Source organism: Lagopus muta, chromosome 1 (assembly GCF_023343835.1).
Source record: "Lagopus muta isolate bLagMut1 chromosome 1, bLagMut1 primary, whole genome shotgun sequence".
Lineage (NCBI taxonomy): Eukaryota > Metazoa > Chordata > Aves > Galliformes > Phasianidae > Lagopus > Lagopus muta.
In genome coordinates this window covers 55,506,479-55,520,913 of record NC_064433.1, presented here as the reverse complement: position 1 = coordinate 55,520,913, position 14,435 = coordinate 55,506,479, and the positions used below count along the sequence as shown (strand labels likewise).

Sequence of the window (14,435 nt, the reverse complement as noted above, 5' to 3'; positions counted from 1 at the left end):
TGAGCTTACAGATCTGTATCACTGCATCATTTACTCTTTTCTAATGTGGAATAGATGGACAAGGATTTCTCTTCTATTGTCTTTTTTCTTGGTTCAGCAGAGTCTAAGAATCATAGAATGGCTTGGGTTGGAAGGGACTTCAAAGCCCACCCAGCCCCAACCCCCTGCCATGTGCAGGGCTGCCACCCAGCAGCTCAGGCTGCCCAGGGTCCCATCCAACCTGGCTTGAGTGCCTCCAGGGATGGGGCACCCACAGCTTTTCTGGGCAGCTGTGCCAGTGCCTCACTGCCCTCTGAGTAAAGTATTTCTTCCTAACATCTAACTGAATTCTCCTTTCTATTCGCTTAAAGTCATTTCCCCTAGTGCTATCACTATCAGACCACGTAAAAAGTCGTTCTACCGTTTATAAGCTCTCTCAAAGACTGGAAAGAAATGGGGTGCTGTTTCCTCATACACTAGTGACTGTGCATTTCATCTCATTGTGCCTTGTTTTCTTTCATATTCTTACTTCAGTAAGATGTAAATTACCATTAAATACATCCGTAGAAATAGACAATAGTGCCAGGCCAGCACCAGCCATTCTTTTAAAGTCCTGCAGAATACATGGCTGCAGCCTTTCAAGCCAAAACAACAGATCCAGCTCTCAGCTGGGGATTAGAGATGCTGTGCTTTCTGATCCACGTTGTTTTTCTTTTTTACTGTCTTTCACTGGTATGGAATGTGTGCTCACATCACCACTGCATGTACTGGCATGCAGTAACAATCCTGAATTGCACTGTGATGAAGAGAATTCTGTATTTTCTTATAAAACAGAAAACAGCTAAAAACAACAAAATACACTACAGTGTCATTTAACATTTCACCTTCTCCCTTGGGGAATAAGTGTTTTAAATTTGAAGCTGATGTGGAAATGACAGCATGTTACGTAGACAATAGTGACATCTCCATAGCTAAGCCTGAAGAAAGGTTTGCTTTTAAGGATGAAAGAGGGAGGGAAGGGAAATTCTCTTCTTCATTTTCAAGTGGTTGAATTTAGAAAGTTAAAAATATATATAGTTGTTCCAAATTTGATCAACAATTTATTATTGTCTTCTGGGAAAGCATTAAAACGTCAGCTTCTGAAAAATTTCCCTGCTTCCTCTCCTGAATCATTTGAGATTAAGTACAGTAATAACCTCGAATTTAAATGTGTTGCTTATACCAACATGTATGAACACATTGTCCCCTCCTCCTAATGATGTCTTAAACCTCTTTTGATCTTTTAAAAAGACACAAGAACACTTATCCTTCTGATCTGTATTAATTTAGTTAAGCTACACCAAAATGAGTTAGTTTTTTTCCCCCCCATTATTTTCCAATATTGCCCACATTCCACTGTATCATCACTAGTCTCTTACTTTCAATGCCTATATAGAGTTAGACTCAGCACCTGGGAACATAGAAATGGAGTTTTATGAAGCTCATGTGGGGAACATGAAGCCAGGACCTCAGAGCAGCCAGACTTCGGAGGAGGCACAGAAAGCTGTGCAGAGGAGCAAGATGTGCAGCTGAGGAAGATCTACCCCTGTTTTCTTCTAAGCTCATTCAATGCTGCCCTTGTTTTTATCGTGGAATGCAGCAGCATGTAGGTAAAAGCACAGGGGAGTGCAGAGCAGCAAACAAAGGAGTGCAAAAATATGAAAGGGAGGGTGAGAAAGAAGAATTATTGGAAAGTGAAGTAGAGAGGAGCTCTGCAGAGAAGCCGTTTGGATTCATAACAGCACTCCTATCTTCCAGGTTCCTTTTATTTCTTACCTACTGTCTTCTCACTTTGCCTTTTTTTTTTTTTTTTTTTTTTTTTTTTAATAATGAAAATACCCTCCTTTAGTGCACAGCTGTTACAGTCTTTACCCTATAAATGCAGTCCCTTCTGGCAAGACACATTCACATCATATGATTAAAGGAAAACGTAAGGAAATAAATGCTTAATGTTGACAAACTGTTCTCCACTTGCACAGCTGTCAGTTATCAGACTTTTTCCTGACCAGAACTGCTGTGCTATGATAGCAATCAGATAGCCACAACAAAACATACTTACCTTCCCTGAATTTTGTAGATAATGCTTATTTCTGGAAATTCTGACTTATCATACATAGATCGGTCACCACTAATAGCACTGAAACACATCACTAACAGTCAGTGCTTTTTATTTGTTTTTAATCACCTGCTGCCTTGGTAGCTAGGAATGGCCACAAAGAGAAAGTACACACTTGGTGTTTGCAGTACACAAGTAATAAACTGACTCCAACCAACCTAGCTGCATCCTAAGCACTCCTCTTAACTGAGCATGTTGCCATTAAGAGAAAAACAGATGCCAAATTCTCACAACTTCATGCAATTTGAAGCTACATACAACTCTAACGGCCCAGTAGAAAACAAATTCCAGAGCTCTGGAATTGACTTCTGTTCATTGAAACTGCCCTAAAAACACAGTAAACAGCACTCATCTTCCACAGCTTGTTTTTCTTCCTCTGTCAACTGACCTCCCTCTATGTCGGACGGTCTTTGAAGGTTTCGAGGAAGTCTTGGATTTGGGGCTGGGAACATCTCCATTTTCAGATGGGGTAGTGTCCTTAATAGGTCCTGGTAAAGGGGCTGGCTCATGGATAATCAGGACATCATCTTTATTGTGTTGACCCAGATGCTGCTTCGCAAAATCAAAGCCTTTTACGCTGGGGGCTTGAAGCTGCAAGAGAAGAAGAAAGACAGAAAACAAGAAATATGAGCGACAGTGAGTACAAAGGCTTTGGTTAAGATCTGCAAACAATAGCCACTAGGATGGCTAGGATATGGTATCCTCAGAAGCAGACATAAGAGTGCTGTAGGGAAAAGAAAAACCTCATGATTTTGTCATTTCACTTCAGTAGATGATACACAGCTTAAAACCCTAAATAAATATATTGCTTCTAAATCTCGTTTTCCCAGCTGTTTCTTCAGATTTAATCATCGTGCAAGAAGCCTTTTGTATACTTTAGCTGCAAGGTTATAAATGTTCATGTACGGACTTAAATGGCTACCACTGTCAGGTCACCCTTCCTCTTCTTCCAACCACAATGAGTAAAGTTAAGCAAATTGAACAATACATCACTGCTGATCCTCCATATTTTGAGCACCCCAAATCTGCAGGATGTCTGTGAGTGCTCATACAAACAGCTAGCTCATCTGAGAAAAGAGAAACATACTCTAGATCTGAGTTACATGGCAGCCTGGCAATGACTCCAGAAAATGGCATGGGTGCCTCCAGAAAAGTATTCCAAATCTAGTTCTCAGGAACTGAATACCAGTAGGGAGGAAAAACATATAAAAGGCTTTCCAGTTCAGAGAAATGAGACATTCATCCCAGATATCTTATCAGGAGGCAACATATTCAGTGTCTTCCTTAAGAAGAAGGAAGAATCCTTAAGAAGACACCGAGTCAGGCTAACCCCTTCCATAATTATTTTCAAAATAGCTAATCTCACCTTGTCAATGGCTTGGTTCAGACTTAATTAAATCAAGCCTACATATTTCAAGCTTTCCTACAAATTTTTGAGGGCTTTGAAATAATCAGAAATTATGAAAAACTGATTAAGACAAAGCTTTTCTTTGAGTACCATTCAATTTTTAAGTAGTTTGGGAGTTGAAAGGGGAAAGAAATCTTGACAACTCCAGTTTTCAAAGTGTTTGCACACATGCTCACTGCATAGCATATGCACAAAAACTCGTGTGTTCCTGGAGCTGATTTCTAGCAAAGCAAAGTATGTGTTCTAGTGCATTTTATGTGTGCATCAGGTTCCAGATGTTTAAATGAACCCCCTTTCATAAAGTTTGGCACGTCAACACAGCTAACTACAGGCTTGTCTGATACCATGCCAAAGATAAGCTTACCTAAGGAATATACTGAAACAATCTCTTCAAAATATTTTCTCAGTAAGCAAACATTTTCCAAACAGTTCAAAGGTGGTCACAGAAAAGCAAAATGCTTATTTAGACCAGTAGATGGCAATAAAAGCTCTCCTGTAAAATCTAAGAAATACCTGAGGTTTCAGAGTTAATTTCTGACCAAATGTGTAAGCTTATTACTTGAGCAAATCTGAATGTCTTCCATTGTACTGCATTTTTTCTTGAGTTTACAGCAGTTACTTCAATTGAGCATTATGGGTGACAGACAGTTACTGAACTTATGTAAATCATGGCAAGCACTGATTCAAAAAAGGCACTGTAGAGACAGACCATGTGAAGGTGTTACTGGCTCTTGTACTGTTGAGTCATGGTCACCTAGTGAATCCTACTGGAATCTTACTCTCCCTCAGAGTCTAAAAATCGCATTCAGGATTTTGCTCACTAAACTTTCCAGAACTCACTACGAAACTCCATTTTTCCTTTTTGTGAGATTACCAAACTCCATGTCTTATTTTCAAAATAATACCGAGGTGGAACTTTTCATTACCACCGTAAGAATTATCACATTAGATCCAAGCGCTTTGGTTATTGAAACTTCCTCTTAGTTACCACACCTCCTTAAACACATCCCTGATGTGTTTAAGACATTACTTTTATTCTCTCTTCAGAGATACTCTTGTGTAAGACATCATCCCTAGCATTTCGGTGGTTCCCTTCTTCTAATCCTTTCATACTGCACCCTTGTGCTCATACAGCCCTACTACTGACCCCCAATTATCACTACGTTCCTGCCTCTTTACTCCAAAGATGATGAGAGACTTCACTGTATACTGGGCACAATTCTTGCAAAACAAACAAACAAACCCAGCGTTCTACCTTTTCTCAAGCACCTTTGAACTGATATGCAAAGTTACCAATGCTTTTATGACAGTGTGATGGGCTGGCCAGGCATGACTAAAAGGACAAACATTCTCGTAATATTGGACATACTAGTATGGTTTTAGTAAGACTGCTGCCTCTAAAGTATGCATTTCAGCATATCCTAGTTAAGCCTTTAGGCCTAACTATGGAGTTGTATTGGGTTTGCATACCCTTGGGGAATAATGCAACATGTAAAAATAGCCATATTTTAATATTTTAACTTTGACTGAACAGTCTCATTCCATGTTGCAGTCTAACATAGCCTTTTGTTTAAGCACAGTTATAGAATCCAATACATGTATAAGTGTATGTACATCACAGCATATGTATGCACATATGTTTATCTGAAGACAGATCTTACAGAAGTTGCATTAAAACACTATTAGCACTGCAAAGGCAAGCACTCACACTTTAAGAATTGGCACAGGCAAGACTGTCTGAACAATCAATTACACTTGAATCCTCATGTAGGCACTGCAACAGAGATTTGAAGAAAATATCCTAAATTCATTTAATCCATAGGATCCCTCTTGCTCTCTCCCACCTTGCTGAATCCATGGCATAGGTTGGGCCTTCTGCTATTAGAAAAAGTTGGGCAGGGTGAACAGCATTATTTCTACAGCTCAGACACATGCAAAAGTTGGAAAATGTAGTGCATGAAGCAGTGGATGCAAGAAAAGAAAGGACACATTCTTCTACGAAAGGTGCATTCTTCTACAACAGGCGTGGCTGACATTCTGCCAATCAATTGCATGGAACTGTTGGATCCACACTCTGTTGCTTGCAACAAAGGACTAGCAAGTCTCGGGTATCACCAATTCTATCCTGAGCCTTGAGCAGAGATCTCCCCAGACACCACGGAACACCACATAACCTGAGACTTTACTTCCCTGAAGCTGCAGCCAGGTTAACTCCCCATCTGACTTCTCTCTTCCTTGCCAGGCTGAATCAATCTCCTCATCACACTTTTTTGCCTCTCTCTAGCACTGTCTGCCAGCAGCCAGCTCCTATTTACAGCCTGAGCTCCTCCTTCCTTTACCTGGCTTGTAACAACCTCCATATACAGCAATAGGGAAAACACCTCTTAGCTTTTAAGACACAGTTTTAAAGAGATTATAAGCACAGAACAGGTGCAATCTTAGGAAAATGTACCTGGAAAACAACTAACAAGTCTCTGTTGATCACACTTTCTCCAAAGGTCTATAGCTCAGTCAGAAATAGACAGCTCTCCACAAATCAAATCAGCAAAAACATCTTCACACAAAATGACCTCCAGGTCTGATCTCTTGTAATTCCCTACCTTGTGCCCTCAAACGGTGAGAATGTAAACGAGAGCTTCTCCAAAACTGTTCTTAAAATTTGGAAAAAACAGTAATTTTTATTAATCTTGTTATTTGAAAGAACATGCTTCTTATCTTAAATAAAATAAAATAAGCCAGTATGAAATAAATACTAGAATGAAAAACTTCTGCCTGAGTGATTCAGAATCTTGCAAAGTACAGTTAAATAATATTTCTAGATAATTTCTTCCAAAAATCTAAACTCTTAAATTGGCACAACCAGCTCCAAACAACATAAGAACATCATGAGATCATATCAACATGTGTATATTGCATGAATAACATGAGCTACAAAAACACAACATGAAAAAACATTTATATAAAACATGACCCCTCGTAAGTAGATAAGAGTTTTTTTAAAATAAAAAAATAATAATATCAATTACTTGAGAAATAAAAATATCAATTCCTAATGAGGAAACAATGGCCAGAGAAACCCACTATACTTTCTTAAAAAATAAGTCTACACTTCCTCATCTACATCAGTCCATGGCAACATTATAGCTAATGGACAAACGATAATAACAATTTACCACATTTTCAGTGGCAACTGTGACGACTCCGCTTTCTAGAGGACTGGATGGTCAACCAGACCAACTACAATGAACAGTGTTGCTCCAGGTGAGCAACAAGTAACGAAGTAACAAGAAAAAAGTAAGGTTTCTTACCCTTTCTTATTAGGTGCTGCATACCACCTGCTGTGTTTTTCTTCCTTTCCTTTATATTAAGTTACACTGTATAACAGATGGGATGATCTCTGCTCATCCTACCACAGGGACTCAGAATACTATTTGAGGATCAGTCATCTACTACTCCTAACTTCACCACCACCACCACCACTGAAGGAATACAATCTCTTTGTAAGAAAGATCACTTATGCTGGTCCCCCTATCTGCTCAGGTGCTGAAACTGATTTTTTTTTTAATCAGCCTCAGGTGCTTTTTTTTTAAGTCTGCACAAAACCAGTGCTAGCAAAAATTTCTTGCTTTAAATATAAGTTGTTACACAAGGTTTTCATTTGCTCTATTTTTATACATTTGTGAAAGGGAAAAAGATAAGCCACTCTGAAGCTTAGCACTAAAATGAGCATGTCTGAGCTAATACTCATATATATAAACTTAAGGTTTATATAACAACAAGAATGCAGTGCCTGCTGAAATCCAAAGGAAAGATGATTACAAATAGGTAACTCCAGACAGCGTTTTAATTTTGTTGATAGATACTGACAGAATAAATAAATAAATAAATAAAAATAATACATATATTGAAGCTCTATTCATAGAACAATCAAATAATTTCAGTAGAAGCCAATGAACAAAGCCAGTATGCCTTCGTCAAGACTTAGCCCATGAAAACAGCTATTAGCTTCAGTGCTGCTCAAAACAGAAGAATTACATGGCTGCCAACATGCTGCTTCCCCAGATGCAGATGCACACCGCAAATGTCAACAACGTGTTTTCTCAAGAAAGCAAAGACTGCACATACAGGTCAGTGAACAGATTCAGCTGAAAGCAGCAGAGACAAAATATATTTTACTCAGCATTCTTCTTGTGGTTCCTCTAATTAAAATGATGTGAGTTTTCTCTCTGTAGGAGTAGAAGCAGCATTTGAATTGGGACATAAAATGAAGAACAATACACCAACACAATTTCCTATTGACTTTATTTTACAAGATTCCCTTGTTCTTCACAGAGATAGAAGCACTGAGCAGAGGCTATTAAAATACTAAGGAAACAAAAGAGCTAAGCATGATTTCAAAAATAATATTTTAATGTTGGCATATAACCCACGAACAGGACCAGAATCCCTGGAGTCCTGCTGACGTATGACCTTACCAAAGTGCTAGAACATAGAACGTTACAAAAAAGACAGGATGAAGGAATTACAGGAAAAGTTTTTAAGTCTACTAATGTCAATGCAGCAAGTCAGTGAGAATCAGCGTTCTTAACACTAACATGGGCTGAAGATGTAAGTAAGCAGTCTGAGGTAGGGTCGTTTAAAGCTACTGAACATCACAAACTTTCTCTACATTCTGAGATTCACAGCACCAAGTGCTTCTCTGCATTCTGAGGGCATCACCTCAGGAATTCTGCCCCGGAATAGGATTAAAAACAAATGAATAAAGAAAGCCCTAAACTTCCAAAAATTCTGAAATTCTTAAGACACCTGTTCTGAAATATTTTCTTAAGACAGATGCTTTCCATGGATTTTCATCATTCCCATTCTTCTCCCTTGTGTATTTTCCCTTGTCACATTAATGTTGCTGTGGCAGCTCAGTAAATTTCACAAAACGCATGAGGGATCATGTTGTTCAAAGCCCCTAACTCTGAGTACATCTATGCCCATAGGCTGCTGAGATAACTGCTGTAATAGCAGAGTTTCGTATCTGAATCATACATGGTTTTAGCTTTCCTTCTAAGACAGAAATGCCGCAGGGCAGACACTGTCTGAATCAAGCTTTGTGAGTCTCCTTTGCACACCAGTTAGACAAAAATGTCAGGAGTAAGTTAGAAAACGATCATCAGCTTTATAAAACACAGAGGCCACTGCTGTGCCTGAGTTCCACCAGACTCTTTCATATGCAGTGTCAAAAAGTCACTATCCAAAGGCAACAGAAGCAAGTCTGACAAACCGTAATCTCTAACAGCTAGCACAGCATGTCAAAGATGGCTATCAATCAAGAAAACTTTTTTTGCCAATATGTAAGGCAAGAAAATAAGTTCATAACATGGCTCTCACTGCCTGGACAGAGCACATACACAGTATAGCTCAAAAACACTTCCTCTCCATAAATATTAAAAAAAATGCTAACACACTTTAAGACAGAATAAAGATCAGCAATTCTAATTTGACTTTGTGCTGGTATTTTGTCAGGCTTAGTCAACAAAGATCATCCTGTGGTCTTGTAACTCAGAGACATTTATACATCTAAACAGGGTTTAATGCAGACAGAATGAAAGCAAAGCAATACAAACTGCAGGATTAATCTGTGTGCTGAAATGAAGCTACATTTTCCCCTCCTCCCTTGTTGTGCCCCATTATCCATGACTATCCAAAAACTAGGGTGTATCTATTGCTCACTGCAGGCCCAAGAATCCTTTCAAATGATGCCATTTCATGCAGGCACCTGTAATTTGAGAAGATAAAGCATAAGAACAAATCACCTAGCCTGCCAGCTCTGGCTATAAAAGCCTTCCATTGCTCTGTCACATTGCTACAATCACAATGTGGATTGCAAAGCATTTTAGTGAAATGTCTTGCTGTTCTGCAGCAAGTGAGTATTGACGTTAAAACCTCCAATAACAATGATTTGCTACAGGCACATATCCTTGCTCTAAAAATAGCTCAACTCTAAGGTAAACTATTATCTGCCAGTACGAAAGGCAGAATTTACTTCCACAGTGGTAATCTAATCTCAGTGGTTTATTGTATGATTAGGATACTACAAACTTAAAATGTATTTTGAAAATATTTTTTTAAAAATTCCTTTTCAAAAGTAGCCACGATATCAATACCACTCTATGGGCCACCGACAATTTGGAAATCATATGCAGTTCTTGCTTCTCTTTCTCAGAAAGACTGATAAGAGTTAGAAAATGAATCCTTTTCAAAGTCTAGTTCAAATAAATGGTTCAAAGTCTAGCTCGAAAGAAAAGCTAGGAGAAGTGGCACCCCTTGATCTGGAAAGAAGAGTATGGAGACGGGAACCTGATGAGATCTGGAAGTCAACACTGGCATCAAGCAGGAGTCCAGGAACCAGTTCTTCACTATTGCTACCAATACAAGGACTAGGGACATCACAGAAAACATGGAGATAGCAGGATAAATGCAACACAAAAGAAGATTACATGATTCTTTCACATAACAAACTGTACAAACACTTGTCAGTAGCTCAGATTGGTTCAGAAGGACTGGAAAAGTTCAGAGAAGATAAATCCATTGAGTGTGGCTAAATACCACCACTTCTAGAATGAAAAAGACCCTGAGCCTCACATAACTGAAGGCTAGAGCTACTCTGCTACAATGCCAATTACCTTACGCTCTGATTTTTGGGTGGTCCTGTGTGGAGTCAGGAATTGGACATGAGTCTTGTTCCTCCCAACTCAAGATATTCTATGATTCTACATGTACCTTTCCTGTCCAGATATTTCTGCTTTTGGTATCTTGATGAGCTGGCCTTTCAGTCGCACCTTTATATGGCCACTCAAACGTTTGTACAAAAGCAGATACATCTTAGTTTTTACATATACTGGTGTGAGCAGTATCCCAGTGCAATATTTACATCTACAACTTGTCAATAGGTAATCCCCAGTAGAGAAGAAGAGTTCCCACAAAAGAGCCCCTGCAGAGGAATTGCCATCAGAGAAATGCATTATTGAGAAGTAATTAAGATGTTGAACGTTGTGTTTCTTGTCAGAATCCAGCTGTTGATTAGAAACTCAAGAAAACCTGTACACCAGTTCCGAAAAGACACTTTCAGTAGTTAGTTAAGGCTGCTATTAGAAATGAAAGGTATTTGTTATGCAAACAGTTGGCACAGACACTAATCTCTTGCAGAAATTTATGTCAGCTTTCAAGTAGTTTTTATAAGACTGGTGTCAGCTGTCTTTCTTTACATGGATCTCTTTTGACTGGAGTTATTCTGAAATGTAGAGCTATTGCCTCTACATTATACAGATGAACAAAAGCATCATAGGATGTCAAAACATCACAAGAATTCTTTGTATCAGGAACAGGAGCCTAGTATTTAGCCTCCAGCACGGCTGGCCTCTTTGATCTGGGGAACATCCAAGAGGTAGTCTACTGAATATACGATAATAAGCGAAACTCTCAATTCAGACGTGTAAAGTTACACCTGATACATGAGCTTCAGGTATCAGATATTCCTGCTTGAAGTAAAATAAAAATCCAAACAAGCCTGCCTGGCATCCTACGGAATGCACAATTCATTACTGGTAAAGTGGATGCCCGCATGGGGATGCCTGAGTAGCTGCCACAACAGTGCCAATGAGAGCAAATGGGCCAGGGCTGATCATGTTCCCCAGGTTACTACACATTAGCTGAGGTTTTCTGGCACATGATACCAACTGGTAGCCCTCCAGCTCTCACACTGTCATGGAGAAGGTGGGGTACCATGTGTGTTGATCTTGGCTTTCTGGGGGCCAACTCACCCCACCTCTCCCACACATGAACATGCATTTTGACACTGACTCATAAGAACCATAAGAAGGAGACACACAGAGGGCCCAAAGAGAAGCAACTCCTAGCTGGAGAAAGAATTTTTCCTCCAGGCTTGTAGGATGTGCCCTTGGAAAAATCAGGAACCAAGCAAGTCACTTGGTCCAAGATAGCACTGCAAAGTCCATGACTTCAGCATGCCCAGTATTTCATAGTTTCAGAGAACAGCATGGGTAGGAAAGGATTTTCCAGACAATTTGGTTCCATGCCCTTGCCGTGGACAGAGACACCTTCAATTACAAGGAGAACATTACAACCCTTCTAAATAAACACAGGTGAGTTTATCTACAGACAAGATTCCTGCCATTAGAGCAGGGAATGTTTCCCTGAGTAACTGTCAAAAGCTGAAACTACCCTTGAAAAGTCCTAGCAAGGGATCTGACTTTTTTCTTTAAAAGCACACAGCTCAAAAAGTGAGATCCCTAGAGAATCAGGTACCATATAGATGTATATTTTTTTATGTCTATAGGAAAAGAAAGAATATTGCCATCTCTGTTTGCATTATAAATATATAAGAAAAAGTGTTGATGGTACTTTTGCACAAAAATTGCAAGAGTCCAGTACTGAGCAGGATGATGGTTTGGGAATTAAATACATTTATCTATTTTCTAGCAAAGAAGAAAAATTAATCATTTCAAAAATTCAATTTCCCACAAAGACACTGCACAGCTTCTTAGCAGCAAAAAAGTTCATGTTGTAATGACATGGTGGTGGTTACAGGCAAAGGCAAGAGAATCTGATAATTTAAAAATGCTTCTTATGCAGCTTTTTCTTCCAAAGGCAAAGACATCTTTATCCAGCGCAACAACTTAGATCACATCAAGGTGAACCTCCTGTAGGATGCTACAGCTTACAGAACAAGTCATGAATACTTCATGTGCCCTTTAAATATCTCAGTTCCACCTCTTGAAAATAATTACCCTTGCACAGACCTATGAATCTTGCTTAGAAATTCACTGCTCTGACCTGTTTCCTTAACACCTGCTTTAAAAAGTGTCCCAGATAACTTTGATGTAACTACATCTTCCTAGCTTGTATCCAGACAAGAAAGTATTTTTCATGTGTTGTTAATTGTACTCTGGGGCAGATGGATGGAATAGAAAATCTATCAGTCTCTCCAATGTCCACTGTTTACTATGTTATTTTTTTAAACTGATTTTCCTAGGATTAATTCCAACGAAAGTTTTCCTTTCTATGTGTTTGTTTCTGTTTACCCTAAGTTGCAGGCTTCTGAGAACATTCAGAAGTAAAACATCCCTCCGTTACGCACCTTGCATTGGTTCTGTCAGCAACCCACCTTGGCCTTGTTTGAGCTCAAGCTGTCTCCCTGTCTTTTGCTGTGTCCTTACAAGGACACAGCCAAACTACCTTGTGATCTTTACTGTAACTGCACTGTACCCAGGCAGTCATACTCCCAGGGGGAAACCCAAAAGGCATTTTGGGTGTTATGAGCAATAGATAATTGTACTTGTCTGCTTATCAGAAGACAGACTGTGAGAATATGCAATTTAGGACTGACTTGTAATAGTGGTCATACCACCGTATTTTTAACCAAAATATCCTTCCATTTACAGAGCCAGAGAAGGCCTTCACTGTTCTTTAGTACAAAAGGCAAATCCAAAAAATTGTAAGGACAGCAGGGGACTGAGGTGGGTGGCAATTCTGTTTTACAACTGAGTTTATTTCCTAAATCCTAAATTCCCAATCACTTTGATCATTTCTTTGCATTTACTGCAATAAAAAAATTAAAAATCAATTTAAAGAAAGGGGGGCAGATCAAATACGTCTCATTGTTTGTATGCAGTTGTGACCATCTTGAGGTAAGCAGTGCTTGCTAAATAAGCACCATTCTGCCCAGGAACTCCAACCCGTAGCTTGAGGACATGAAGAAGGCCCAACGACAGCCTGCTATCATGGAAGCCAGATTACTTATTTACTTCTAGATTCTGAGCAAAGTAGAAAAAAGTTTTTTTGAAGTAGATTCTGCTGTTTTTTTAATACACTGATAAAAATTTAAGACACTTTTTACTGCTTTACTTCACTTAATATTTAATTATGAGCCATCCACACAGGATGGCACAGGAAGGACTGGACGAGATGTCCTTACTGGTTCTTTCTAGTTTGCTTGCAGTGACTTCTCTGAAGAAGGCAAAGTGACAGGCTCCCTAGGCGAACTGAAACAAGACTTGCATAAAAACAAATTCAAGGCTTCTGACTCATGAATGATTCAAACCAAGAATACTGTGGATGCACTGGTGACAAAAAGCTGAGCAGATTTCCAAAACAATGGGATGATGGAATGTTTCTGGCCTTATCATCAACACAACTGTTTTCATACACAAACAAAGCAGAGAGGTAATGAAAATTTATGTCGTGAAGTACTGTGCCAAGGGTAATGGTCCCCATTCCTGCTTTTTTTGTATAATCTTTCCCTTATACTACTACAGGAACTTCTTCAATCAAAGGTTGTGTTAGGTATCATAGGGGAAACACTAACAGGGAGAAGTGCATTGAAGGGCACTACTTGTTGCTGACCTTGATGATGACACTCAATCTTCACTGGCAAGACAAGTGGAAGTTGCTATTGATTTTTTCTGACTGCTTTGTAAGTGCAACTGCTTTCTGCTTCTCTCATCTTTCCCATCGTTAATTATCTTGAAGAGAGCATGGTGTACAGATAAGACTTGTTACATGGAAAACTGTATGACTGAACATGAGATGACAGTTACAAGAACATGACTACAGTACCATAGGGTCAACAAAGGCAGATATTTTGCCTTTACTAATGCCACTGATAATATCGTCAGTAATAAGAATCTCTGACACTTAGGTCTAGTCATTTTTTCCACTCCTTTTGACAAATACTTTCGTGAAAATGATGGATCATTTATTTCATCATTTAGTTTTGGGCACAAAATAGACAGACTGAATTTCTCACGATCCTAACCCAGTCTTCCATCACTTCAGTCAATACACTCTCCACCCATAAAGTTACTGGATCTCATTCAGATTTAG

General features: G+C 39.1%; 1 protein-coding gene across 4 annotated transcripts in view; it reads right to left on the bottom strand.

Annotated features, from left to right (window-relative positions):
- KIAA1549 (KIAA1549 ortholog) overlaps positions 1-14,435 on the bottom strand; it is a 137,107-nt gene that overhangs the window by 28,306 nt on the left and 94,366 nt on the right. For all 4 annotated transcript variants that reach the window (XM_048937511.1, XM_048937529.1, XM_048937538.1 and 1 more), the window contains exon 11: positions 2,523-2,725. In XM_048937511.1, the coding sequence (XP_048793468.1) occupies positions 2,523-2,725 (203 nt within the window). The remainder of the gene's footprint in view (positions 1-2,522; positions 2,726-14,435) is intronic.